Raw genomic sequence first — 27,538 nt, 5'->3', positions numbered from 1 at the left:
GACCTGAAAACATGTACTTCTATCACTGTTTGTCTGTGTGGAAGAGGCACAGGCAGGGGGAGATGCTCCACCCTCCAAAGCAGGGATGGGAAGAGTGGGATGTGCGCAGGCACTCACAGCCAATGAGCATGACACAGATGGAGAAGATCTTCTCGGAGTTGGTGTTGGGCGAGACATTGCCAAAGCCCACGCTGGTGAGGCTGCTGAAGGTGAAGTACAGGGCAGTGACATATTTATCCTTGATGGATGGCCCAGAGGAGAGGTCGCTGTCGTTGTAGCGCTTGCCAATCTGGTCACCCAGGTTGTCCAGCCAGCCGATCTTGTGCTCCATGTAGGGCCGCTCCACGTTGCCGATGGCGTACCAGATGCAGGCCAGCCAGTGGGCAATGAGGGCGAAGGTGCACATGAGCAGGAAGAGCACGGCTGCTCCGTACTCCGAGTAGCGGTCCAGCTTCCGGGCCACGCGCACCAGGCGCAGCAGCCGTGCCGTCTTCAGGAGGCCAATGAGGGTAGTGGTCTGCAGGGGAGAGGTGAGACGCCTCAGGGACAAGCAAAGGATAAATATGGCATGTTCCAAAGGCATGTTCCCAGCTGTGCCGTGCTTCCTTTGAAGGATAAAAATGCATTTCTGGAGTGTGAATCACCTTGTCCTGGAGGTGACCTCTGAACTAGGTCAGATGAGTCACAGCACAGGAAGAGCAGTTTGCCTCTGCTGATCATAAAGGCAACAAGCTCTGGGATTAGAGGTGAGCAAGTGAGAAGAGCCAAGGCCAAGCCCGTGTTTCCTGATGGGTCCTCACCTTGCCAGCCATTGCTCCCAAAAGAGCTGCCTTTCACTCCCAGGTGTGGAGCCTCCAGGTAGTACAGTAACTACAGGATTATCCCACTGCCAACATTTTGAGTCTGGCTGGTAATGCACCCCCCCAAATTCACCCACCAAATTCACCAGGAGTGTGGGGTCAGCCCTTTAACTGAGCCCCTATCTTGCTCTGCGGGTCAGCCTCAACAGTGGGGAGTGTATCCACTCTTAACACTTAGAGTAGGGACTGCCCGATCCTCAAAAACAAAATCCCAGGTCCCAGCTGCTTAAAAACCTGGAAAGACACCCTTCTCCACCCTGTGACCAACTACTCCTCTCCCCATGGATTTAGCCATCCACCACTTACATCAAACCACCCACATCCCTTTCTTTCTTTCTCATACATCTCTCCCTATCCATCCTCATGTCTCCTCCTGTCCTGACAGACCCTGCTCTCACCTCATCAGAGCCAGAGCGAAAGATGAGCAGGTCAAAGGGGATGGCAGCCACCATGTCAATGAGGAACCACCCCTTGAAGTAATGAATGGCGATCTTGCCGGGGTGGCTCACCACCTCATCGTTGATGTTGACGTAGGTGGTGCGGAAGTTGATGACAATGTCCACGATGAACATGATGTCCACGATGAGGTCGATGATGTTGAGCGGGTCACAGGAGTAGCTGCAGTCCCAGCGCTTCTCCTCCACCTGCTCCTCGTTGAGCAGGAAGGCGGCTGAGTAGGGGGTGAAGACGGCTGTGTAGATGACCAGCAGGAGGATGAGCCAGTCCCACACGGCCTTGAAGGGGCTGTAGTGCAGGATGGTCCATCGGTGGATGCGCGGCGCCTGCAGCTTGTACTCGGGAAGGACGTCAGCGCCCAGGGACAGCACCTGCCAGGAGAGGGGTGTGAGAAGGATGCGAGACCAGGAGAGAGGCTGGATGATGCCAGGAGCCAGGCAAGGGACTTCCATGTGCTGGTAGAGCATCGAGGAGCACACAATGGTTTCCTACAGCTTTTGCACAACCTTTGTTGGCTGCATATGTGTTTGTCCAGTTCCCACTGTGGCTGACACCAAAGTCCTTGTCTATCTCTGATGGTTGTAGCACCCTTGGGGCAGCTCCTTTCCTGCTTTATGGCCTTCTGACCCAGCAGAGAGGAAAGTGCCTGCTGCTGTGCCTCCTTCTGCCCTCAGCTCTGTGCTACCTGCTTGGGAGCTGCTGGGTGTCCCTGGTACATAGGATGGGCAGCGTGGAGATGCCCTCGCATGGCTGTGTCACCTGAGGTGACAGCATATTAGGCATCCTGCAGGCCTTGCACCATGGTTTTCCTGGCCATAGCAAGTACCTTCCCCTGGATGTCCTTCTGGCACGCTTGTCCTCCAAGGAGAGGGACAGCCTGGGCCACCTGCAGCAAGGCTGGTGCAAGCACCCTCCCATGCTGTCATGTGTCCCCACAGCTCGCTGCTTTCATGGGGACACTCCACTGCACCGGTGACTTCCCCACACATCCAGGCCTGGCCCAGCTGCCCCTCCAGGACTAATGCCAGCTCCTGGTGGCTCTAAAGCCACTGTGGGGGCACAACACAAGACACTGGGTATGGGAGGGGTGGGGCTGTCCTGCTTTGGGTGCTGAGGGGTGGCGGCATGAAGGGGCTTATTTGGAGCTCGAGGCAGCTGGATCCCCTCCCTGCCCCTGCTGCTCTGTTGTCCCCCAGTCTCCCTGTAGTGCTGGCATCAGTGCCAGTTGCAGAGGAGGGTGAGGGACACCTCAATTCTCTCTCCTGGCACTGACCCCCCAGCTAAAAGGGAGCTTTTTGCTGGGCTGCAAAGGAGAGGAGAGAGGAAAGAGAAGAGAGGAGAAAGGAGGATTCACATATCCCAAAGCAACAGTGATGAGCATCACCATGGCTCTGCAACAGATCTAGAGGAAGGGTCTGATCCTTCCTGCCCTACAGCTGTCTTGTTCAGGGGTTTTCCAAGGGTTCCTGATGCTGAGATCCAAAGTGGATCCTTCCCTGTAGCCCCATCCCACAGCAGGCAGCCGCTCCCACATCCCAGAGCCCCAGGACACCAGAGGGTCCCGAGCCCCAGAGGTGTCCCCTGCTCCTACCTGCCTGCAGCTCGCCCGGCGCCCCAGGCGGCAGCTGACCCTCGAAGTCCGGGCGTCCACCATGGGGGCCCCCAGCCCCACAGGCCCAGGCAGCGTCTGGCACGGCGGGCGCAGCGCTCGGGCCGTGGCATTGCCCACGCAGGCACGCAGGCACTCGGCCAGGCGGGTGGGAGACATGCGGCTGCGAAGGGCATTCGGGAGCCCAGCGCGGATTAATCAAACCCGATCGATGCTGGGCCCCCGTGGGGACAGGAGCACCAATGGAGCAGCGGGAGCCGTCGACGTCGTTGGAGGATGGAGAGGGGAGGGATTGGAAAAAGTGACCCAAATGCAATCGTTGCGGAGGGAATGAGGCACCAGCTGGGCTTGGGGACCGGCTCCTTTGGGGACGGTGGGGAAGGGAACAAGGCAACACTGATAAAACGCTGGATCCCAAAACTAGGATGCACCTGCAAGGCCTGAGATGGGCTCCTTCGCCTTGTGTGTGGGAAAACCAGCAATGCTCCCACTGTCAGCAGCTGAATGCTTGTTCTGCCTGGCTGGAGGCAGCTCTGTGGGGCCAGTTCCGAATTCAGGGCACCAAATACTGTTCCCTATGCTGGGCACCTGTCCTGCCCCTTGTCCCTGTTCCTGGCACCTAGCTCTTGTGGCAGCAGCAATAACAGGTTAAGCACTCTTGCTTTCCAGGCAGGAATGAATAAAAAACCACAGTCTCAAAGATCTGAGGCAGCAAATGGTAAAGAAACAACTTCCAGAAGAGCATCCAAACCAACACAGAGCTAGGGAGCAGCTGCAGTCTTGTTTCTCTCTGCCCCTAAGGGATGGGAAGGTCACCCTTGGGTGGCCCTGGGAGTCTCTGAAGGTGGCAGTGCCAGTGTTCCCCATGGTGACCTTCCTGGTTTCCCCTTCCCTTTGTCCTGTTCCTCCTGCACTTTAGCCACAGGCATGGGGTGCTGGGTGCTGGCAGTGAGCAAAGGAGTGTAGAAGGGAGAAGGAGGAGGGAGCAGGGTGTGTGTGGGCTGTGGGGGGCTCCTGTGACCCTGGCTGACCCAGGCCATTGCTCATGCCCTGTGGTGCCCCAGCACCCATCACCTTCCCAGCTGTCCCCCGGTGTCCCTTGCCTGGTGCTGGGGATAAGGGGACTGACCTGAGGTGGGGCCCACTCCAGAACCACCAGGAGAGCCTCAAACACAAGTGGCTGGGCAGGTTCAGGCCCATGGTGCTGGCTGCAGGCTGGCAGTGACCCAGCGTCACTCCCAGCACATATCCTGGCACAGCTCAGCCCCCCATCCCTGTCCCAGGGCCTGGGACACATGCCAGCTGCAGACAGGACCCCAGCCTGCTGACACCGACCCCACACATCCCCACGTGCCTGCAGCTGTGCTGCAGAGCCACAGCCCGTGAGGCTGCGCCTGGGACCTGCATTTCACTTGTGGCCGGCCCTCCATGCCAGCTCAGTGCAGGGCCAGACCATCCCAAAGAGCCTGTCTCCATCCTGCCCACCCGCTGGTATTTTTAGACGGCGTGTCTCGCCGCTGTCTCTGCCTCACCATGAATTATTTAACAGCCAGGAGCAGGGAGCTGTGGCTTGGGCAGGAGGAGAGGGCCATTGGGGTGAGGACAGGCAGGTCCTCCCTGGGAGGGCAGGGAGGAGAGGCCCATCCTGTTCTGTCCCACCACATCCCATCCCATCCTGAGACTGAAAATGAAGATTGACCTCTGTGGGTGCTGCACTGCAGGGCCTTGCAGCCACCACCTGCCAGCTCCCTCATTGCTCCACAACCAGCTACTGACCCCACACTGAGTGGTCAGCACCACTGTGACACTCACCCAGTGTGACCACTGATTCCTGGTGTACTCCTTGTGATGGGGACCGGGGTGTGGAGGCTGCTCACTGCCCCACCGGGGAGTTTGGGGCTAATCCTGGGTCACTGCAGTCACTTCCAGATTACAGGGACTAATGAAGGGGACAGCCAGGGGGAAAACCTAAGAACTGTTCCATGATGTGTGAAGTGGGGAGCCCATCCCCTGTGCACAGAGGCTGTGAAGTCAAAGGTTTGCTGGCACCGAGACAGAAGGAGAATCCTGCATAGCACCCCACTCTTGATGGAGCAAATTGCCAAGCCTGGAGGCTTTTCTGGGCTTAGATGGCTGCATTTTCATTCAGTGCATTTGCATTGGGCTGCTGCTGCAACAATGGGAGGTGCCCTTAGATGTGTTTCCTACATTGAGGCTCTCCAGTGCCTCAGTTTCCCCACAGCCAGAAGAGCTCCTTACTCGTTACTGCTGGATACATCAGCATCTTTCACGCACACTGATATCCCCATGGGCTGTTCTATCCCGTGCACGGCCCTGTGGGTGACAGTGCCTAAGTGTCCCCTGCAGTGACAGTGCAGTGCCACCTGCTGTCTCCCAGGGGATCCTGTGGCCCTCGGTGCGCTGACACCAGGCCAGGTCCTTGGCTGGGCACCTCGGGGCCAGTGGTGCCCCAGGGGCTCCATTGCCAGCACTGGGGGGCAGGAACGGTGGCCAGATCGCCCCACAAAAGAAGCCACATGCACACACAAACATGCAAACACATGTCCCCTTCAAGGCCACCATCACAAGCAGTTCATGCTGGTGTTTCCCCAGCCACAAATTTCCAAAAATACACATTTAGGGGACTAAAATGAGAATTTCAGCCATTCAGAGGAAGGTGTAACCAAACATAGGGATACTGGCATTTCCTGGGATGGAATCTCCAGGTGTCACTGCCCTCTCTGCTTCTCTCCTCCCAAAGCCACGGCGGTGCTTGTGACTGTCCCCCAGCAGCAACACCAGCACCCCATCACTGCCCTGGTGGCATCTCACGGCCCCCATACCTGTGTGACCTTCTCGGTGACATTCTGGGTGCGCTCCATCACCTTGTGGGGAGCAATTATCTCAATCTCTGTGGTGGAGCCTGAGCGGTGCTTCTCCAGGTTGAACTCCACGAAGTTGAGCGTGAACTGGGGGATCTGGCTGATGGTCCGGTACTTCATGAGGTCCGAGTCCGAGGTGGAGTTTGGGGGGTTGGGTTTGACATGGGAGGCCTCTGAAAGAGGATGGAGGGGAGTGCTGAGAAGGGCAGTGTGAGCAGGAACAGATCCCCAGAGCCCTGACCTCGTGTGGGACCTCCAGGAGCTGGAGACCACTGCAAGGTGCTACCAGAAGGTGACAAATTCTGCTTGGCCATAAAGGCTTGACTTCTTCAGGCTGGTTCAGATGTGGGATGCCCAGCCTGGGATGCCGGTGAGAGGACTGTTTTTCCCACACATCACCCATCTTTTCACCATTACACTTCCTGCAGGAGGCTCAGAGCAGCTGCCAAAACACAGAGACACTCAGTGTCCTTTGCTACCCTTGACGACCGTAGTGGGTTGGGGACCAACCCACTGGGATTCACCAAAACTGGCATGAAAACAGAGAAGTCATTCTCCTCCACCCTCGCATGCCTTAGCCCGACAAGCATAGCTCCTGAACTGCTGTGCTGGTTTTTGGTGACCAAAGGGAACCAGGATTTGGATGACATTCCCACTCGGATGTATCGTCTACCCCTGGGCCCAGGTAGGGAGGTCAGAGCTTTCTCCAGAAGAAGAGCTGCAGTGGGGGTGGATCCTGATATTTCTCCCTGAGGACCTGCCTCTGGGTCACCACAGGGCAGGCCAGGAAGAGTCTGTGTAGGTGGTCATTTCATGGTCAGACTTGTGGCAACATGTTGTTATGGGTGGGAGCCTGTGCCCAGACCCAGAGCTCCAGGAAGATCCCCAGGCACTGTTCTCAGTGTGCACCAACCTTTCCATCTCCTACAGACAGGGCAGGGTTGTATTGTCAATATTTTACCCCCTCTAACCCTTGCACTCTGACATTGACCCAAGTGGTGGTGGGGGCAGGAGGTGTCTGAAGACATTGTGAAGGTGCCCAGTTAGCACCAGTTATCCTGCTGCCATCCTTCTCCCTGCTCATGCCCCTTCCCTCCCTCTACATTGTGTCTCCTCCTGAGCGTCTGTAACCTGTGACTATTGGAGGATCATGAACCACCAGCCCATTTTTACAGCCAGATTCCATAGATCGATCTCTGTCATCCCCAGCTGAGAGGTTTCTCTTTCTTGATCTCCATCTGATTTGTCCTCATCACTCGTGAGAGCCAGAGGTTTGGACATGGACAGCGTGGTGAAAGATCATTCCCTCCAGCCCTTCAGAGTGGCCTGACTGGTGTCTCACCCACCTCCAAGACACAGACACAGCTCACACTGCACATGCCTGCAGACCCCTTCCCTCCGTCCAGGGAAGGTGGGATGGCATTGGGATGGCCCTTGTGTGGGGCAGTCAAATGCAACCTCACACCTCACACACAAACTGTGGATGGCTCTACCTACAGAGCAGGACCTGCCTATGCAGGGAACCACATGGAAACCAGTGGGTTTTGGGGAGAAGACCCAGGTAATCTCCACTTTGCAGAGGGAAAAGAGACCGAGACCTCCCCCCCGAGATGTGCTGAGGCCATCGCCAGAACCCTGACTCCCGCAGTAGAACCGACAGCTCCGGGGTTTTCCCTACCTGAGTTTGCCCTCCTTTCCCTGAATTTTCTCTGGAACTCAGACCTCGCAGCCTCAAAGTTGTCCAAGGAGGAGACCCTGCGGAGGCTGTGGAAGCTGCCCCCAGGGCGAGACTGAAAGAAACCCCATGCGGGGTATGACCCTCGTGGGCCCAGCACGGGAGGCTCTTGTTTCGGGGACGAGTGTTGTAGGGTGGGGTCGGCCTCCAGGCTTGGCCTCCGCTCCTTTTCCAGGAGGGATTCGGTCTCTGACTGCATACAGTTCTCCTTGGGCGATGTCTTCAAGTCCCTCAAAATCAGGGAGTCACCACCAGGCTTTAAGACAGCCAGGAGAAAGCGTTGTATTAGAAGGAGTCCCCGCGAGCTGTGGGGGAAGGTGAGGGAGCCAGGGTAGGTAAGAGGAGAGGCAGAGGGCTGGGAAGCACTGCAGTTCCTGAGGTCATCTCCAGCCTGCACCAGGACTTGCTTTGGAGTGGGGCGACCGAGTCCCTGGGGACTTGGCAGCTCCTACCTCCTACCAGCTCCCGCCAGAGGCTGGGCGGCCACGGGGAGGTTTGCAAGGCGATGCTGCACAGGTGGAAGCAGGTGAGAGCAAGAAAAGAGGAGACCTAGGGACAGCTTGCCTGGAGTACCTGCTGTGCCATGCGTTTTTCTGAGATGTCCCAATGTCCCACCACGGGGGTTGCCCTTCCCTCCCCTGCTGCAAGGCTCAGGCCACCACCAAGGGTCAGTGCCCAGGCCCTGTGCTGGTGCTTATGGGAGAGGATGTGCTCTGCACCAGGAAGCACTGGAGCAGCTGCTGCGTTTGCAAATTTGGCCATATTGCTCCTCCTTCTCCTACAGCTGCTGTAAACCATGGCTAAACCTTTTTCCCTGGAGACCTGAAGAGTTTCCAGACTTTAATTTCTTCAATGGGGTGTGCAAAGCAACCACCTTCTGGAGTAGAAACCCATGAGAATGTGCGCCTCCAGTAATACCCACAGGAGGAACTGTGGCCCTTCTCACCATCCCTAAGGCCCTTTAGGGCAGGTTTTAGGATGGGGTGCCCGGAGAGGCTGGCTGCTGGCTGGCCCTGCATCTCTGGGCTGTGCCCACTTGACCAAGCTCCAGCAAAATGGTGGATCATCAGGCTGCCCTCAATGCGCATTTTCCATGTGTGCCCTGAGACACTGCAGTGCCCTGTGCAACTCCAGCCTCGGGGTACCCAGAGCTTTTAGCAGTGCCTATGGGAACGATGTACCCAAAGCATCTGATAACCCTACATGCATCTTCAAACTACCATAAGCACAACCTCTGAGAAGACAGGCACCTTCCATCTCATTATATCTATGATTTGAAGAAGCAGATTTATCCAGGCTTCCTGGATACACCCAGCACAGCAAGACCCTGGCACCTGGGGATGCCTTAACAGAGCAAAAGCCTCCTGCTCACAGCCTTGAGCTGCAGCACTTCAGAAAACAGCACAGCTCTTTGACTGGAGGTACCCTGAGCACTGTTGACAGTCAGGAAGCCACCAAGAACAGCAATCTCTAAACAGACCCCACCAACAGTTTTTCAAGGTTGGTGACAGCATCACCTTCCATCATGGGAAGTACAATCTTTGCTGGAGGGCTGAGAAGCTGGACCTGTCTGTGCTGCCTGGTCCCTGCCAGGAAAACACGGGGAAATGAGCCTGCTGGTCCTTGCTCAGAGAACACCTCATCCATGCCCCTACAGCCACCAGCACGTCCCCTCCTTGCGATGGGGACAACTTCTGGAGCTCCACCATCCTGGACAACTTGGAGTATGGAGCCAGCCCTTCCTGCCCGCTTTGGCACATCTCCCGCTCCCCCCATGAGCCACAGAATGTGCAGAGCAGCAGGGTCGAGCTCCAGCCCAGACCGCCAAAGCACCGCGCTCGCTGCCAGCCCTCAGCGGGGCCGGCGCTCAGCACTGAGCCCGCGCCGCCGCCCTGCCGCTGGAGATGGCCCAAGCCACAGCAGCCAAGGGGGAGTGGGATGGGGACAGCGAGGAAGAGCGCTGGGACCTGGCCTGAGGTGTGGGCTGATATCAGACAAAGGCTACGGTTACCTTTCCATAGTCAATGGCTACTCCATCAAACTCACTGGTGGGCAGAGATTTCCGCTGGATTTTGAGTCGCCGCAGGGACGGGAGACTAAACTTCAAACTCCTACCTTCACCTTGTTAAAAAGAAAAACAAAACACAAGAGAGAAAGATGTGACCTAGCTGCATGTGATGGCTGGAGTGAGGTGGGACAAGGGAGAGGCTAAGGAGAATTTTGGGTGGCTTTGGGGGATGCACATGCTGTGTGGCCCTTTCTCCTCCAAAGCATTACTATTCCCATGCTATCACAGTGCCATGTGCTCAAAGCAGACCCTGACTGGCAGCAAGCTCCTCTGAGCTGGATAAGAGTTCCCTACAACTGTGGATGTGAGATGGGAAAGGTGCAGAGCATCCCTAAGCCAATTAAAGAGGTTAAAGCCAATTAAGGGATTTGGTCCCGGAAGAAATAGAGCCTCTAAATCTCCTTGGTGGGATTTCAGGGAAAAAAAAAACCCACACAATAGAGGTGATAATTTAGAAAGGAATAGAAAGAAAAGTAGTTCTAACAATTTTGTTCCTGGATTTGTTTTGACTTTTTCAGTGAGGGAATTTGAACCACACAAACAGGATCCATTTCTGCCATCACAGGGGACCAGGAGACAACCTCATGGGGGACTGGGGCTGGGACAAGGGCAGCCAGGGCTCCTAGGAGCTGTGAGAGAGGTGCAGGAGAGGAAGAGCCCAGATCTGGAGAGGGCCCAATGCCCCTGGTTGTGACACTCCATGCAAAGTCACTTGTACTCTTCCAGAGGAGACCATGGTCACTTGCTACAGCAGAGTTTCTGTGAGCAGCTGGATTCACACCCTCAGGGCCTGGGTCAGCCCTGGAGCTCATCCAGCAGCACCAACTCTGCTCCCTAACTGCTCGAAAAGTGGCCTAAATCCTGGGGTGCCTGGGATGTGGCATGAGCTCCACAAAGACATTGTCCCCTGGGAAAAAGCAGCACATTAAGGAGCTCTTTGGTTTTGGCAAGATTAGCTTCCCTCATCCAGCCCCAAAACACTACCAAGCTGCTTGGGCAGAGTCCCAGCCTGCCCAGAAATGCCCCTGCCCTTGGGGCACCACACGGGCTCCCTCTGCTGCCCCCATCCCCACTGCCTAGAGCAGCTTTTCAGCTGGAAGAAGCAAGCATCCAACTTTCCCTGCACACCAATGAGCTGGCGACCAGCAGCGCAGCCACCTGTGGCTGTGCAATGAAAGACCCAGAAAACCTGTGCATGAGATCTGGATGGGCACCAGCAGCTCTGGCCTTTCCACACCCCCTGTCACCAGAGTGGGAAACCCAAGAAACACAGCATCCCTTGGGATGCACAACACAACACCCAACATGCAGGGAAGTGCAGGTACTCCTGATTTGGGTGCCTTCTGCCAAAGGTGTCTTTGGTGGGATGGGATAGGGGTGCATCATATGTTGAGATATTCTGAGAACTGGTGGGCTGCAAAGCAACACTGGTGCTGGAATTTAGGATTTCCGCAGCAAGTCATGCATAGAGGGTAGCTGGTACTAAAGCAATCCATCAAAAATATGAATCCCATCACTTCACAGACCTACAAACATGTGCACAGTTATCTGTCCATTCACACTCACACATCCATGAGCCGCCTGTGTGCAGGTCTGGCCTGAGCACGTATAAACCCATACAAAACTCTGCTGGTACCTGCTGCCACACACAGACACCTGGATGGCTCCAGGATATAGATATGCACCGACGGGAATGCACAGAGACTCACACACTCCAGTTCCATGGGCAGTTGTCCCCGTGGCTCCCTGATGTGGCCCTGGCTCTGATCCTGGTCCTGCTGTGCCACCCCGTGTGCCAAAGGAGGACAGACCCATGTTGCTCCCACAGCTTTATTTTGAGGCCTGCCCAAAGCCTCCCAACAGCACCCCTAGGGAATGCCATCATGAAGGCAGAGGTGGGATTATTTCCCTGACTCAAGTAGAGGTGACCAGCACTGAGGGCTGTATGGAAGGAGGAGATTTAGAAATCACAGCTCTTTGTCAGCTCCAACATCTGCATCCCTGAATATCCACATCCCCTCAAGAGACTCACTACAGCTTGCCTTTGATCCAGTCTTCCCAAAAAAGGGAATTTGAATTTTCCACTGTCTCCAAAACCCTAGAATGATCCTAGGAGAGCAGGGAATAACCTGAAGCTGGGGCAGGCTGAGCTGTCACAGTGCAGCCATCCTGGTGCCATTGGCCTGCCGTGACATCCCCACAGCACAGCCCTGCTGTTGGTAACACCAAATGTCCCCTGGCCCTCCTGGTGACCCTGCACACAGGTCCTGCCCCACACCAGCACCTCCAGCCCAAGCCAGTATTAAATATGGAAAAGATCCAGCAATGCGGGGCGGTTCACGGAGGGGACTCCACAGCCGCACTTTCAGCGAGACCTCCTCTCAAAAATGCACCATCCCATGCAGAGGGTCAGTTCCCAGCCCCATTCCCCAGGTCTCTGGGATTTCAGGAAGAGTATGCGGGCAGCTGTGAAGGCAAGGGGAGCACAGCTTGCTCAAGCAGCCTTCTCTCGTCCAGCAGGGGTTCGGCTGGACCAGTACCTGGGCAGGCAGAGCTGCGGCTGTGCAAAACCACAAACCTCTTCCTAGCAGGATCCTGCCCGGACACAGATGCATCCTCCAGTCCCCACATGCTCCCAAGCAAACCATGGGAGGAGGGTGCAGCGCTGCGCTCCCGTCCCACCGCCCCGCACACGCACCTTTGTTCCAGCTGTGCGACAGGCGCTGGTGCAGGCTCCGCCCGGTGCTCTTGGCGATGAGCTGCGCCAGGTCCTCGAAGTTGAGGATGAACATGATGACGACGCCTTCCTCGTTTTTCACAGGCACCACATCCACCAGGCAGCGGAAACACGACGCTGCCAAGCAAAGACATGCTCAGGGGGGCTGCACAGGAGACTCTAACCTCCCCCTCCCCTCCAGCACCAAATACTTTTGGCAGAAAAGTGGGTTTTTGAGCACTTTGATGGGCGTAATCCCTGCTGTTGGGTAGTGGAGGATATGGAACATGATCTGAGCCCTGGGAAAGGGCCATATCCCTGAAGCATCCAAATCACACTGATCACATCTCTTTTTTCTGTTCAAGACAGTCATTTATATTAATGTACTTGAGAGCAGCAATTAAAGAGTGAGTAATTAAGAACTCAGGAAGTCCCAGGTAGTGGTTTAACCTCATTAAGCATCCTGCTTGTAATCACGCTGCAGTTAATTGCCCTGCAATCACCAGGCAGTTTTTGGGGACTGGATGCAGGCAATGGGGGTGAGCCCACGTGGGCAGCAGGACCGGGTGGGAACAGTGTGATGGTCCCCAGGGACATTCCCTAAAGGCATGGAGTGGCCAGGCATGGCCTTTTCTTGTCCTGCCAAGGGGAAACTGAGGCACAAAGGGGGCACAAGGACTGGCTCAGTCTCCTGGGAGGGATGGAGGCTGTGAGGAGCATCCCAAATATGTCCATAGGGATTTTCCTGTTGGGTGTCAGCTCGACCCTGTGGCTCTTCTCTTGCAGCAACCAGGCACCAGTCAGCAATCAGAGGCAACTGAAAACACCTGCAGGTCTTTTCCAAGGCACCAAGTGAGGGATACAGGTGGTTTCCCACCTCCTTTGCCAGTTTTATTCCCACTAAATCCTCCAAAAACCCTACCTTAGAGTATAATCACTGAGTCCCTTCCTTGAGCTGTCTGCTGTTGCTTTGGTGCTGATGGGAGCGGGACCCCCCGAGCCACAGCCACTGTCATGGTCCCTCTGGCAAACCCCCCTGAACACCCCCAGGCTCCTATCCCGAAACTCCTAGAGATGACGGAGCAGCCAGGTACCATCGCAGCTGACAGGGATCCAAGCCACCTCCTTGCAGGGCAGCTGTTCCCCGTGCGGATCCCGGATCTCGCCTTTCCCGCAGCTCGGGGATTAGCGGAGCGGGGGATGCGCTGCCGGCCCGATGGGCGCTCCCGCTCCGGCCGTGGCCGCGCTCCAGCCGGGAGGGGCACGCCGGCCTTTCTGCGTGTAATTTTAAGGAGCTCAGGGCCTCCCGTAATCAGGAGCAGATGGCCGGCATCGGGCAACTTCAAAATCTGCCGTGACGTCAGGGATGTGCACATACACGGACACACACAGACACAAGAACAGGAAAGAAATGGATATGGTGGAATCTGTTTTAAGACCCCAGCAGCCGTGATTTGTTCATTCGTTCTTTCTCTCTCTCTCTTTCTCTCTTTCCCCACTGCTCACCAAATGGAGAGGAAATCCACTTAAATGTGTGAGCTGGGGAGGAGAGAGTGGATTTTTGGCAGATAAAGCTGTTTGGAGGCTGCACGGCACATGACAAGTTACCCCTGTGTGGAGCAGGAAGAAGTGAGCTCTTTTCCCTCCCTTTGTCAGGATTTTTAGGGGTCTTTAGATGTAAGTGATGCTGAATGACTGAGATGGCATGTGCCCGGTGGGTGACACAGTGCCATCCCCAGGATGCCACAGCTCTGCCGGTGTCGGTGCTGGTGCCAGTGTGTGCAGGGGCTGTGCACAGGGGAGCCCACTCACGGATGTGTTCTCCTTTGGTGTGCTAGAAAATGAGGAGGTCTTCTTCCCCAGGGGTGATTTTGAAGCATCACTGACTTCCTGGAACCCACATGGTTCACTGGCATGGGCTCCATGCTTCCCCCTGGGCTGGGAATCCTGATCCAGATAGCCCAATCCTGGCTCAGGTGCTTTGCATTTCTTCACTGTCTCAGGTTTCCTCCCTAAGTTCCTCCATGGCAGTGGGAGGGGATGGCTCTGAGCTGCTCTCAGGGGGACTAGATCCTGGCAGACCCTGTGTGGCATAGGAAAGGGTTAATCCCATGGCCAGTGCTGAACAGCTGAAAACTGGGCCCAGTTACATCCAGTTGGAGGGATATAGGGAGCAGCTGGGAGGTGGCTGGGGGTGGGTTTGGGTGGCAGCTGGTGCCTGGTTTGATCCTGCAAATCTGGGAGGTGCTGAGCTTGAGCAGCCCTGGTCAATGTCACTGTGAGCTCCTCGCTGATCCCTTCTTAAATTAAATAAAATAGACTATTTCTGTTGGGAGGGAACTACAGCAATAATCTAGTATAACTGCCTGGCCAATTCAGGGTTGGTCAAAAGTTAATCCCCCTCCAAAACCAGGGGAATCGCCCCAGAAATGGCCCCAAGAGGCAGAGTCCTGCATGCCAGGAACTCAGTGCCCTGCTCAGACCCACGCCACACAGCATGGAGGTGTCAAGGGAATAAGGGACTATCAGGGTCAGGGATGGGAGCAGTAGATTCCCTTAAGCCTGGCCCAAAGACAGGGCATTCCCCTAGGATTTGGGGTCTGTGCAGCTGTGATTTGGGGTACCCCCAGCTCTGTGGAGAGGCTGCAGCTGGGAGAGCTGTGGCATTCTCTGCCCTGACTCAGTTTCCCCATGGTGAGCCAGCATGGGCTCTGCTGTATGCTGAGTCTCCTCATCCTTTTTCCCAAAACCCAGGCACCCCAGACCTGCTGCAGCACCTGTGGGCTGAGCCAGCCCCAGGAGGCACCTCAGGCCTGCCCTCCCACCCTTGTTCCTCGATCGACTGTCCCCATCCCTCCAACTGTCTCTTCCCTTCAGCTGTTCAGCTAATCTGTCTCCGTCCATCTAATTTTATCCAGCCACCAAATGATCTCTTGGAGGAGCCCTGGGGGCATTCACAACCTGCCTGTGCTCTGTGGCCACCAGCATGAGGGTGCCTGTGCCCATCTGGGGTGAAACCCAGCCTGGGGGCTGCAGACAGGACTTGGCAGGTGGGGTACAGCGTGGATGCTGCTTTGAAGGGTCCCACAGCCAATGCAGTGGGCTTAGATGGGCTGGGAAAACCAGCTCATTCCCTAAATTTCTGGTCTGATCTTCCAGCACCCAGCCCAGCTCCCCCATGCTGAGTGAGTGCCTGGAGGTTTGTGCTTTCTGACCCACCGTGTCTTCTGACCTTGATAAAAGCCAACACTTAATAACAGTAAAAATGTCATTGTTGGAGGCCCTCCCTCCCTGTCCCTCATATCCCCCGCAGGCTCCGGTGGTTAATGCACTTGTCAGTATCATCGGTATTAAACTAATCAACAGGACACGGGGGTTTCCGAGAGCCGGACACAAGCCAGTATTGTTATGAATATTAAAAAAGCGAGCTATTAATCTGTGCCTGGAGCTCTTACCCAGGCCTGCCCTCCCCCCGGCCAGGAGATTTAATCTGCAGGGTCTCATGGCAGAGTGGCTAAATCTATAGTGGTATTATATAAAGAAGCAGAGGAGAGGGGCTGGGCAGGGCACGGAGGGGATGGGGACAGCGATGGGGACAGAGCTGTGCTCTGGAGGTGGCTGGCATGCCCAGAGAGAAGCCTGGAGGACCAAGCTGTGCTCCCACCCTGGGATAAATCAGTGTCAGGGCTGGGTAGAACTTCAAAGGGAAGTGCAGATTGCTGGGAGGCCGTAAAACAAATCCCTGAGGTGGAATGGGAAAAAATTGAGATAGACTGAGCTAGTGGGAGATTGGTCACTCTTGGGACCTGGGGAGAGCCCCTGCATCCCCCTGCACAGGGAGGGACTGTGCAGCACAGGGTCTGCCCTGGCCCTCTCCCCACACCCAGGCAGGGCATCAGGGGACTGAAACCCACCAGGACACCAGGCCAGCAAGAATTACCTTATTAAGTAACATTAGCGGGCCAGAGGTTCCCCTGGGCAGTGAGGAAGGGCAGGGATTTGTATGCTTACAGGTCTCGCTGGCTGGAAGCAGCAGTGGAGAAGGAAAATCAGGAGTGTCAGCTGGCTGAGGGTACCCACCAAAATGTTGCCACAAGCAAGATCCAAGCAGGGCACTTCTGGGTGCAGGTGGAAGGATGCTCTGATCCCCAGGAGCCAAAAGGGGTCCTGGATCAATACAGTGGGTTGGCAAAATGCATCTTAACCTCCTCTGCAAGCGAAGCGAGTGGCCGTGTCCAGGCCCTCAGTCCTTCCCCTGCTAAATCCTGCTGGCTGCAGGAATGAGTCCATCTTAAAGGGGCTGTGTGGCCAAAGCTGCAGCACTGACAGCGTTTCCTGGGGCCATCTGGCCGTCCCAGGCCCTGTTCCCATGGCACATGGGGCCCCCTCCCACTGGGGATGCAACAGTCATTAAGGATGAGGATGGAGAGCTTGGGGTGGGAATCAGGGACTGCCAGGACAGGGATTTCAGGAGAAAGCCTGTTCCAGGCAGCCTTCTTAGAGGTGCTGGGGATGATCTGGGCCTGTCCTTTTGTTCATGGGACACCAGGTCCAAGCAAAAAGCACCTGTGGAGCAACAGAGGATGAAAAACGTATCTCTTCCAGCTCTCTGCCGTAGTCACACTGGCCCTGGCGCACAGGCAGAGCAATGGGGGCGTCTGGAGCTGCAGCACAGCTGTGCCACGGATGGCAGAATCGGCTCTGCAGCACAAGATCTCTGGGACCAGAGCTTTTGCCATTGTGAGGCGGGATGTTTATGAGTTCTCATCTGGAGCTGGACCCTGGTGTCCATCCCTTTCCCAAGGTCACAGACTGACCCTTAAAGCAAACAGCAAGCAGCAAACAGCCCTAACTTGGCATGAACCCCATGTGTTTGTATAAGCCAAAAGCCCAACGTGGGGCTGGGATTTGTCAGCTGGCTGTGTCTTCCTACTCCTCCAACACCCAAGAAGTCCCCTCAGTCCTGCCGTGACCCCGCCATGGGGCAGGAGCAGAGGGCTGCCAGCACCAAATCCCTGACAGTGCCAGGATCCAGCAGCTGCTGGTGGGATTTGCCCTCGTGCTCCCAGTGCACCCGTTGGGCACGCCACACAAAGGTGTATGGAGAAAGCCTGGCTGGATCCGTCCCCTGCCTTAGCCAGGCTTCCTGGCAGCAGCTGCTGGAGAGGCGCAGTGCCACGGATGTGTCCTGGGCTGGGGACAGAGGGGACATGTCCCATGAGTACCCCTGCCCCCTCTGGGTGCGGTGGCACTCCCGAGCCCATGCCTGCCTGGCTGCTTGCTCAACCCTGCCATGGGGACCTGTTGCGGGGAGATGCTGAGTGGCACAGGGCACCCCAATCACTCTCTGACCCTCCCACTCCTGGAGCCCCGAGGGGAAAATCCTGTCTTCCACACGCGTATGAGTTTGCTGGCCTGATCCCAGTCCCGAATCCCAGTCCCATGGGGACTGACACAAACTGCTGCTGGAGGGGACGAGCTGTGGGCTCTGCCCAGAAAGGACAGGATGGCAGGGCTGGAGCTGCCCCACCAGCTGCTCCAGCTGTCGCAGCCACATCTCCCCTTTCATATTCATCAGCATCACATTCACGCAGATTAAGCAGAGCGAGTGCCACCAGCTGCTGCTGCTCAGGCCATGCTGTGGCACTCAGCACCTGTGGCCACCTTCCGCTCTGGGGACCTCATGAGCCCTGGCCAGTGGCTTCTCTGCAAAGCACATCCCCACCTGGGGAGGGGAAAAAACCAACCCTGGATGCAGCTCAGCTCCTCAGTGTCATCCGCAAGGGATGCTGGAGGATTTCAGCTCACCCTGCTACTGTGGACAGTGTGTCTCCAGGGCTGGAGGCCATGGCTGCTCCTTGCTGCACCAGGAGCTGATCCCGTGCTGACCCCCCTGTCTGGGCCAGTTCCAGCTGTGTAGCATCTTGTAAGGAAATTAACTTTTCACTGATCTCCCAGCTTTGACCTGGGGATTAGAGCCCACACGCACTGTGAACGAGTTCTTCCCTCTTTCCAAAGTCTTTTTGGGGATGGTGTGGCAGGGAGGGACAACTGCCCTGCCTGGGCTGGTCCCACCTTCCCCCATGGGAAGGTTCCATTCTTGGTTCCATTTTGGAGCTGGGCTCACTGTTAGCACCCCTGGCTTGTTTGGCTCTGTTTATAATTATAATTAGGTGATGACAGCATGGGCATCTAGGTGGGGACCGAGAAGCCAGGCTGGCCCCAGGGACACGCATCCCCCCATCACTCAGCATCCTACCTGACCCCAGAACCCACTGGCCCAGACACCCTTGGGTGGCCCCTTCCTACCTACCACCATCCATCCCACCCTGGCCCTGCGTGGGTGTCTCCAACGGGTAGATTTTGGGTGTAGTATTGCCTCTGTCAGCCAGAAAAGCGAGGAAACAACCCCGCGAGCTGCAGAGCCGGGAGTACTGCAGTAATAAACAGCAGGTCGAGGCTGGAGATTGGTGCTGCTGGTATGAAAAAGAGGACAGGCAGGTTCGGAGCTCCGCCGGCTAATTAAGCAGCAGCTCCCTATAATGCAAAAGCCTTTTCTTTGCCGATAAGACCCATTTATAATGGGCCGAGCGGCCGCAGGCTGAGTGCTGGGGGGAAACAATTGGAAAGCGTTCTGCTGGTGGGGTTGGGTTTTAAAAATAGACATGAAGGGTTTGCTTCTGGGCTTTTTTATTTTTCCCCTCTTTTTTAATAAAAAAGAGAAGAAAGCAGTTCAGAGCTGCAATGAGAGTTCCCCATAGCCTAGAGGAAGAGCAGGGCTCTGAGGACAGCACCGAGCATCCCTGAGCCCAGCAGGAATGCTTCAAAGCAGGGAGTGTGGCGATGGATCAGGCTGGCAAGCCAAGTAGTCCCCAGGGATGGAATGGGAAACTATCCTGAAGGAGGGAGGGAGGAAATGGACCAGGGCTGCACATGCTGTCCTTGCCACAGTCGGTGCATGGCCACACACTGGCATTGGATGGGAGCAGGGGGACAGCGTGTGCCGCTGCTCTGTGTGTCTCCTGCACTGCGCTGGGCTCCAGCCAGGCCCTGCAGCTGCTGAAGGGGGGGACTTGCACCCAGACCTGGCACCACTCATAGCCCCTCTCCACCCAGGAGTGCCCCACAGGAAGAGCCTCGACTGAGTGGCCTGATCCTGCCACCACACAGGGCCAGGTCCTGCCAGGATAATGCAGAGGTGCTGCCAGGGAAGAGCTCTGGGGCTGATATGCTGGCACCTGGATGCCAGCCTGGGAGATAGGGTCTGGGAGGGAGGCCAGGACACCTGGCTGCCAGCCCCCAAGATGGGGTGCTGGGCTGGGACTGGTAGGAGCAGGCAGGGTTCCTGCCTGTCTGGGAGCTGCCAGCAGTGGGGTGCAGCCCTGTGCTCAGGTCAAGACCCTGTCAATACAATCTGAAGCAATGGGAAAGCTCCATAGGTTAAAAAAAGGAAACTTCATATTTTTAACCTCATGTGAGCACTGGACCTGCATTTCCCTGCCCCTAGGAGCCCTGGCCACTGCTGTTTTGCAGCATCAAGCACTAAATATTTATTTAACTTCCTGCCGTATTAGAACTAATCACTCGTATTTTCCATCAAAGCTTCATTTTCATCTTAACGTAATTCCATCTGTGCACGCACAGCCGTATCCTGCTCACTGGAAAGGCAGCTCTGAGGCCCTCGGCTGCACCCACTCTCGGCAGAGATGGGGGTCTGTCTCATCTCATCTTGGAGCACAGACTGGGAGACCTGTGCCTGAGCCTGGCTTCTCCATGGGCTTCCCACTGGGTTCTCATTCCTGGCGCAAGGATCCCACAAGCAATAACATTGCTTGTCCCAGGAGCTCTGAGCCATCCTCAAGGGCTCACAAATGACCTGATTCCCAAATAATCTGGCAACATCCTCTATTGCTCAAGGTCCCAATGTGCTCCATGACAGCAGAGATGCCTCCATCCCACCAGGAGCCACTATGGATGTGTTCTCAGCAAAGCCCTGAGCCTGGGTGCAATCCTGATGCCCTGGTAGCATCAGATCCTGTTTGTGTCCCACCACTGGCTCCTCGCAGCCGAAATGCAGGGCAGGTCACACCGCCCACTGCTGCATCACCCCACAAAGTGACCCTTACTGTCTTTGCGGTAGTAGAGGATCTCAAGCTTGCACTCCTCGGAGCCGAGCAGGGCCTGGGTGAGCTGGGCGATGGAGCTCTTGGTGGTGTCGGGGCCGGTGAGGAAGTCGCAGGTGCAGGGCTGCTGCATCACCTCCACGCGGGAGTAGCCGAACATCTCGCAGAAGCCGTCGTTGCAGTAGATGATGGCACAGTTCTCCATCTGGGCGTTGGCAATGAGGAACTTGCGGTCTGCAGGGAGGCAGGAGAGCAGAGGCTCAGAGGGGTGGCGGGGACCCACGGGGACTGGGGACAGCCTGGGTGTGGGGGTCGAGCTGTGGGGCTTGTGCAGAGACAGACTCCCTGGGGACACTGGTGACAGGTCTGGGGGGAGAGTGGCTGACCTCAGCCCACGCAGTCCCAGGTATTGCTCTGCTCTTCAGAGAGAGAAAGTGTCCCCAGTTCAATGTGCATTTCTGACTGTGGGGTCAGGGGGACCCAAAGCTGGGTTTCTCAGTAGAGGCAGTTTTTTTGGGATTGGCCAATCCCTGCAGCCTTGACATTTCACCGCTGGCATGTGGGGACTCCGCTGCCTAATGGGCAATCTGTCCCTGACCGGCACTGCAGGCACAAGGGAGAGCTGCAGCCTCTGTCCCTTCCCAGGAGCTTATCAGGGACCTGAGTTATCTCAGAGACTTTCCACCCTTGCTCAGATTTGACCGAAGTCAGGCAAGGGGCAGAGGGAGGAGTCAGTGTAAGGCTTGGCTTCATGGGAAGCAGGGGTGAAACCCATCACATTAATGATTCTCCTAATATTTTATAGGATAATTGTGCCTTTGAGCTGAAGGTGAAATCCAGACTCTGCTGGGCTTTGTGGACCCTGTGCTCAAAAAGTAAAATGCTCAGGGGAAGGAAAAGGGAAACTGAGGCAGAGAATGGTGCTGCAGCCACCTAGGCTGGGCTGGGGCCAGACTTGCTGCCTTGCCAGGGTGTGTGGCAGTGCTGCACAGCCCACATCATCCAGCCCACATGGAGCCACTTCCATCCTTATCTTGGGGTGAGCTCTGATTTGGTTTTATTTTGGTTTTTTTTTAAGGATATTGGGGAGTGCTGGGCTCTGGAACAAGTTTGCTGGGATGTGACAGGGGGCTGGAGGCATATGTGTGCCATATGAATGCCACATCCCCCCCAGCAGCATCTCCCTCACCATTTGGCATCAGCTCTGGGCTGGAGCTGAAGGCAAGTCTGAGCAGAGGGTCCATTTAGAGGCTGCCTCCCAACCCAGACCCCAATTAATCTCCTGGATTACCCAGGAATGGCATCTGCAGCTTGTGTGCTCCAGAACCCTGCTGCACTCCAGCCTCATGGAGAATTTCACCCAAATGCAAGAGAAACCTCTGCACAGCTGCGGCACTGAGCACCGGGACCTGGTGGGGCAGGGGACCCCTCCCAGGCCCATCAGGGCTGCCCCCATGGCACCTGCAGAGTCCCAGCTCTGCAGGATGCCTCCCAGTAAAACCAGTGTCCCCAGGGATGCTGCGCAAGTCTCCTGCTTCATTCCACCCTCTGACAGCCCCTTGGTAGCCCTTTATGGGGGACTCCCACTCTGGCACCTTTCCCTTTCCCACACAGGTCTGATGCTGGTACCGATGCTGCAAACAGCACAAACCACCACAGACAAACGTTTTCCAGTTCCTTCTTCCCGATCCTTCTACATCCAAATTGCTTTGGCAGCTGGAAGACAGCACTAGGAGGGGACCTTCTCCCAAAGCCCTACTCCTGGGGCACACTCCCCACCTGTGATGAGTAGTTTCCCCATCCAGAGTCAGCTCCATGGATTGGATCCAGTCTGGATCCTGGCTGGGCTGGCGCAGGACAGGATTTACAGGGCTGGCAGGGCGCCGGAGCAAGCTGTGCTGAGCACAGGGATGTAACCAGGACCAGGATGGGAAGGAGCTGCAGAGCCAAGTCTCCTTGGGGGTTTTTTCACCCCCAATTTGCTTTTTTCAGAAAATCACCTGCAGATTTTCTCTTGGTCCCACAGTACCAGGGCTCTGCATCAGCCCTGGCAGGGAAGAATTGGGCCCCTCCAGCTGCAACGGGGATTCACCAGGAGCAGCTGCACCCATGGGAGCTGCGGTGTTGGGGGTGAAGGCACCCACAGGCATGGAAGAACTCACTGCCTTTGGCAAGGATGGATTAGGCGTGCTGGTTCGGTGTCTCCCAACACCTGTCACAGCACGAAGCTGCCGCGGGGGAACGTGGGGTGATGTTTTGGCAGAACGCAGCTGGTGCCCGACATGGCTGGCGGAGCGCATGGAGCGGGCAGGGAACAGGGGCCTGGCTGCGTCCTCGCTGTCGCTGTCACGCCTCACCGCGTGGCCCCGCTGCTCCCCAGCCGCCGCTTCCCAGGGGGAGCTGATAGGAACCAGGGACAGTTTTTCTCACTTTCCATCCCCGGGGTCACGTCAGTCACCGCCAGGCCAGGCAGCGCAGAGCCTGCAGGGATGGCGGCGCCAGGGAATTTGCCCACTCGGGAAACTTGGGCACCAGAAAACCCACAGTGAGCCGGGGCAGTGAGAGGTGCACGGCCCCGGCACCCCACGGCAGCCCCCCGAGCTCAGTTTCTGGGGGACCCCGGTCCCCTGGTCCCCTCCCGTCATCCCCAGCACTGTGGGGGGGACCCAGGCCCCTTGGGGTGCCCAGAGAGTGGGAGCGGACCCCCCACGCCCCCACCCAGCCACACGCAAACCCCAGCGCTCCCCTCTGTGCACGGACCTTTCTCTGTATTTGACACGAAACCAGCCCAAAAAATTCATATAAAGGGATTACTCGGAGGAACAGCAAATGGCAACATTTCACCAGGGACGGCGGCCGCCGAGAGCGCAGAGTTGAAGGCAAACAGGCAGCGAGCCCGACTGCGCTGGGTACTCCCCGTCCCCCGGTCCAGCCGGCCGGGACCCCTCCCCGCCAGCCCGGGCACAGCGTCCCAGCCCGGGGACTGTCGGGGGTCGCGGTGTCCCCAGCCCCGGGGAAACACCGAGGCTGGGATGGCTCGTCCCGCTCTGTCGCCCTGTCTATAAATACCCGCGGGGACACTGCCTGGTTGTCGCCCACCCCTCTCCCCCCTCGGGAGGTCACAGGGGCGCCTCGGTGCCCCCGGGGACACCCTCCCGCCTTCCCCCCTCCTCTCCCCGCTGTGCTTCGAAGTTGGGGGGCCGCCCCGGCCGCGGGGGAGCGGAGCGGGACCGGAGGGCGCGGTACTCACTTTGTCCTTCAAATTTGCGAATGATGGTGTCCAGGTAGGTGTTTTGGGGGGCCACATGGCCCCGGCGCACCGGCATCGCTCCGCTGCGCTCTGCGCGCCCCGGGAGCAGCGGAACTTGCCGCGGGCGCGGCGGGGAGCGCGGCCCGGCCCCGGAGCGGCGCGGCACGGCACGGCGCGGCCCCCGCTCCGCCTCACCCCAGGGCTGACCGAGCTCTGGAGCCCAGCCGGCCCGGGGCTCCCATGCTCTCGGTGGCCGGAAGGGGGAACCCCTCCGCCCGCCCTGCCGCGCCCGGCCCCGGGCGGGGGCGGCCGGGGAAGATGAGGATGGGAGGGGGAAGCGGGGGAGAGAGGGGGGAGCACCCGCTTGAAAGCGGGAGAAAATAATAGAATAAAATAATAAGAGTAGAAATCCCCAAAGTGCTTAGTCACCGCTGTCCCGGCCGGCCCGAGGAGCCGTCAGCAGCAACAGCTGCCGGCCGGGGAGCGCGCACCCCCCGGACCCCCGGGGCTCCCCCGGACCCCCGGCACATCGCCGCACCGGCACCGCACGGCCCCGCCTGGCACCGGCCCCGCCGGCGGGGGGACTCCGGGTCGGGGCGGGGGCGGGCCGGGGGAGCAGGTGGGTGCTGGGGGTGCGGGGGTGGGGTCCTTGCGGGCTGGGGCAGGGGGTGCTGAGAGGTGAAAGAGGCTTTGGGGCGCCGGGACGGGCAATGATTAGAGGGTAGAGGGAGAACACCTATGGGGCTGGGATGGGGGGTGCTTGGAGGGGGTGGGGATGGGGTCCTCGGGGGGCTGGCGAAGGATGTCCTGGAGGGTTTGGGGTGTTGGAGCTGGAGGTTGTGCTGGGGATGTGAGGGATTTGGCAGGAGTGCAACCGAAGGGTGCTGGGGCGCTGGAGGAACCGGTGGTGAAGGAAGGGGTGCTGGAGAGGGGTGCTGGAGGAGGAGGCACCGGGAGCACCGGGAGCTGACGGGTGGGGATGGTGAAGGAGGATGGTAGAGGAAGGAGTGATGAAGAGCGCTGGGGTGCTGGGGGTGGCAGAGGAGGGGATGCCGGGGTGCAAGGGTGGTGCAGGGGAGGAGGAGATGCAGAGCTGCAGAGGCAGAAGAGGGTGTGCTGCTGGGTGCAGGGGTTGGAGGGGGCAGTGTCTGTGGGTACAAGGGAGCAGCAGCAGAGGAGAGGGTGCTGAGGAGGGGGCGCAGGGGTGCAGCCCGAGTAGGGAGTGTCAGAGGGTGAAAATGGGGTGCAAGGGAAGAGGAGCGGGGGGCTCTGTCGGGATGTTGAGAATGCCGGGGGATGCCGGGGGGGAGGTCACGGTGCTCCCAGAGGTCCCTGAGGTCCCGAGGAGGAGGTCAGGGTGTTCCTGGGGGGCCAGGGGTGCCGGGGGTGCCGGGTGCCGCGCCCAGTGCGGAGCCCCGCACCCGGCGCTGTCCAGAGGAGGTGGTGCTGAAGGGGCGTGAGGGCGCGTGGGAGGGGGGGCTGGCTGCTTCTTTTTGGGGAGGCTTGGCATGGGACCACCAGGCCTGGCGCAGGGCTCTGCGGGCACGGAAAATCCTTGAGGAACACGGAGTGGTCTGAGAGTCCCGAGAACTCGGAAGAGCATGGAGAGTCCACAGCGTCCTGGGAGCTCTGGTGGACATGGAGAATACAGGAGGTTCCAGGGGTCTGGGGTCACAGAAAACCCCATGGGCCCTGTAGAGCAAGGGGCCCTGGTGGGTGCCCAGGTCTCTGTGGGACATTGGGGTCCCATGGTGATGCTGCACTGCTAGAGCAGATATTCAGACCTAGACCAAATTCAGTTCTCCTGCCCACCCCAGGGGTGGAGGCCAAGGGGACTAGCTCCCTTTCCTTCCTGAGAAATCCACTCTGGCTGACCCTCTTCTTCTGTGTCCACTGTTAAGGACAGTGTCCACTGAGGGGCTTTCTATTATTATTTTGTTATGCATGATTTTTCAGGCATGAAATTGCTCTAAGAGGATTATGGTCCATTATCCTCAGCAGAAGTGTTTTTCTGGGATTTTCAATTAATATTCCAGTGCACCTCCAGTTCAATTAATATTCCAGCCACCATGATGGCCATGTGGATCAGGCCATGCCAGTGGGGCACTCGACCCACAGCATGGTTTGCTCGGTTTGCCTCCTGTCCCTTGGCCAGCAATGCAAGTGGGTGAGGCAAGTGCCCTTTCAGGCCCATTTTGGAGCCTCAGTGCTGTTTTTATCTCCATCTCTCAGAGAAGTCATCCTTCCCGAATGCAAAAAAACTTGTTCTATTGTTGAAGAGGGTGAAAAACCCATTATCTCCCCCCATCCACTCTGCACACTGCCTCTGCCGTGATTTACTGCGACTCGTGGAGGATGTTTTGCTCTATATTACACAGATGCAGCTTAATAGCATGGGGGAGGGAGAGGGACACAGAGTCCAGACTCCTGCCTTCTCTGTTTTCTTGTTGATATACTGTGTGACTCAAGGGAGACAGCTCTGTGCTGCAATTTCCTTTAGAAAATAGGGACATTGGTCACTTGGCCTGGTAAAACCTCTTTGAGATTCCTGGATGACCAGTTCTGCAGGGGAAAGCAAACTATTACTACTACAGCTAATATGATAGTAATTATAATTATTAATCACCAGGCAGTCAGGATTTAAGGCTGGCCTCCTGCCCTCCTCTCATCCCATAAATCAGTCCGGGATGTTCATGGACACATCACGTGGATGAGGATGTGTCTGACAGAAAGGGCACGTGCCAGCTCAGAGCCCTTCTGCTGGGGTCCCCAGAGTGGAGTGTGGGGCACCAGCACAGCTCTGGCCATGGGGCAGGGAACAGCCCTGTCCCTCCAGCCCCTCTGCCAGGGCTGGGCTCTGCAATGACCCCAGGAAGGTCTGTCCTGCTCCAGCCATGGCAGTGGGGCCCCTTCGATCCCACTTTCTCCACGCAGGGTGTTTGTTCCGGTGGAAGAGCCCCTCTTACCAGCCCTCTGCCCCACACAGCCCTTGCATATGGAGCTGAGTCATGTCATTCTCTCTCAGGTTATTGTTGACCAAGCTCCAGGAGCCTCCCAGTGCAGCCGTGGTTCTTCCAGTCCCCTCACAGCTCCCATCCCCTCAGTGCATCCCTGTAGGGGGCAGGTCATCCATGCAGCTCCAGCCCATGTCCTGCCTCCCTGCCCTCTCTGGAGCACTTTATGCCCAGACTTCTTTCAATTCCCTGGGTTTTAAGCATATGCTTGTAGTTAATCCTGTGCTTACATTTTATCCCAAATTGGAAAAATTGGGGTCTTTGGGCAAATTCTCCTGCTGTTCAAGTCAGCTGAAGGGCTCCCTCTAATTTAACTGAACAATAATCCTCTTTCTCCCTGCCCTGCTCTCCTCCTCCTCTCTCACTCAGTTCTACTCCCCTCTCCTCCTCCTCCTCCTCCTCCTCCTCCTCCTCCTCTTCCTCCTCACTGAATGTTTTTGAGGTTTTACTCCTTTCCTCTTTTTTTTTTTAATTCTTTCCCACACCCTGGGAATCAGTGGGAAACTACCTGGTTTCCAAGGGAAAAGGAGGCCTGGGTGCTTCCCAAGAGTGTCTTCCCCCTCCCTGCTCCTGGAAGCGCAGGAATTTCTAATCCGTGCAGGAAATCATCACCTACTCAGCGAGAGGCTGCCCTGGGCTGGCACAGGCACACTGGGAAAGGACAGGCAGCCTTAACGGGGTATGGATTTGTGGTGGGAGGTGTGGGGTGGAGGGGATGGGAGCCCACTTGGATCCCAGCACGGCAGCTGTCGGCTGGCGCTTGCCAGGAGAAATGTTTGCCAACCGAGATGCCACATCTCTCCCTATTTCTGTAATTAGAGCCAC

At 57.2% G+C, this 27,538-nt stretch overlaps 1 protein-coding gene across 3 annotated transcripts in view; it reads right to left on the bottom strand.

Moving 5' to 3' along the window:
* Positions 1–24,252, bottom strand: part of KCNH6 (potassium voltage-gated channel subfamily H member 6) — a 32,505-nt gene extending 8,253 nt beyond the window's left edge. Inside the window, exons 1-8 of one of the 3 annotated variants that reach the window (XM_072919153.1) lie at positions 23,700–24,252; positions 20,453–20,683; positions 12,309–12,464; positions 9,554–9,663; positions 7,486–7,798; positions 5,769–5,980; positions 1,259–1,687; positions 118–517 (exon numbers count right to left, since the gene is read on the bottom strand). In XM_072919153.1, the coding sequence (XP_072775254.1) occupies positions 118–517; positions 1,259–1,687; positions 5,769–5,980; positions 7,486–7,798; positions 9,554–9,663; positions 12,309–12,464; positions 20,453–20,683; positions 23,700–23,775 (1,927 nt within the window). In that variant the 5' untranslated portion in view covers positions 23,776–24,252. Of the gene's footprint in view, positions 1–117; positions 518–1,258; positions 1,688–5,768; positions 5,981–7,485; positions 7,799–9,553; positions 9,664–12,308; positions 12,465–20,452; positions 20,684–23,699 lie in introns of those variants that run through there. The other 2 variants (XM_030256500.4, XM_072919154.1) reach the window with 2 other exon arrangements.
* Between the last annotated feature and the right edge of the window lie 3,286 nt (positions 24,253–27,538).

Source organism: Taeniopygia guttata, chromosome 27 (genome assembly GCF_048771995.1).
Source record: "Taeniopygia guttata chromosome 27, bTaeGut7.mat, whole genome shotgun sequence".
Lineage (NCBI taxonomy): Eukaryota > Metazoa > Chordata > Aves > Passeriformes > Estrildidae > Taeniopygia > Taeniopygia guttata.
Note: the sequence above shows the minus strand (reverse complement) of the source record. Positions and strands in the feature narration are given on the sequence as shown.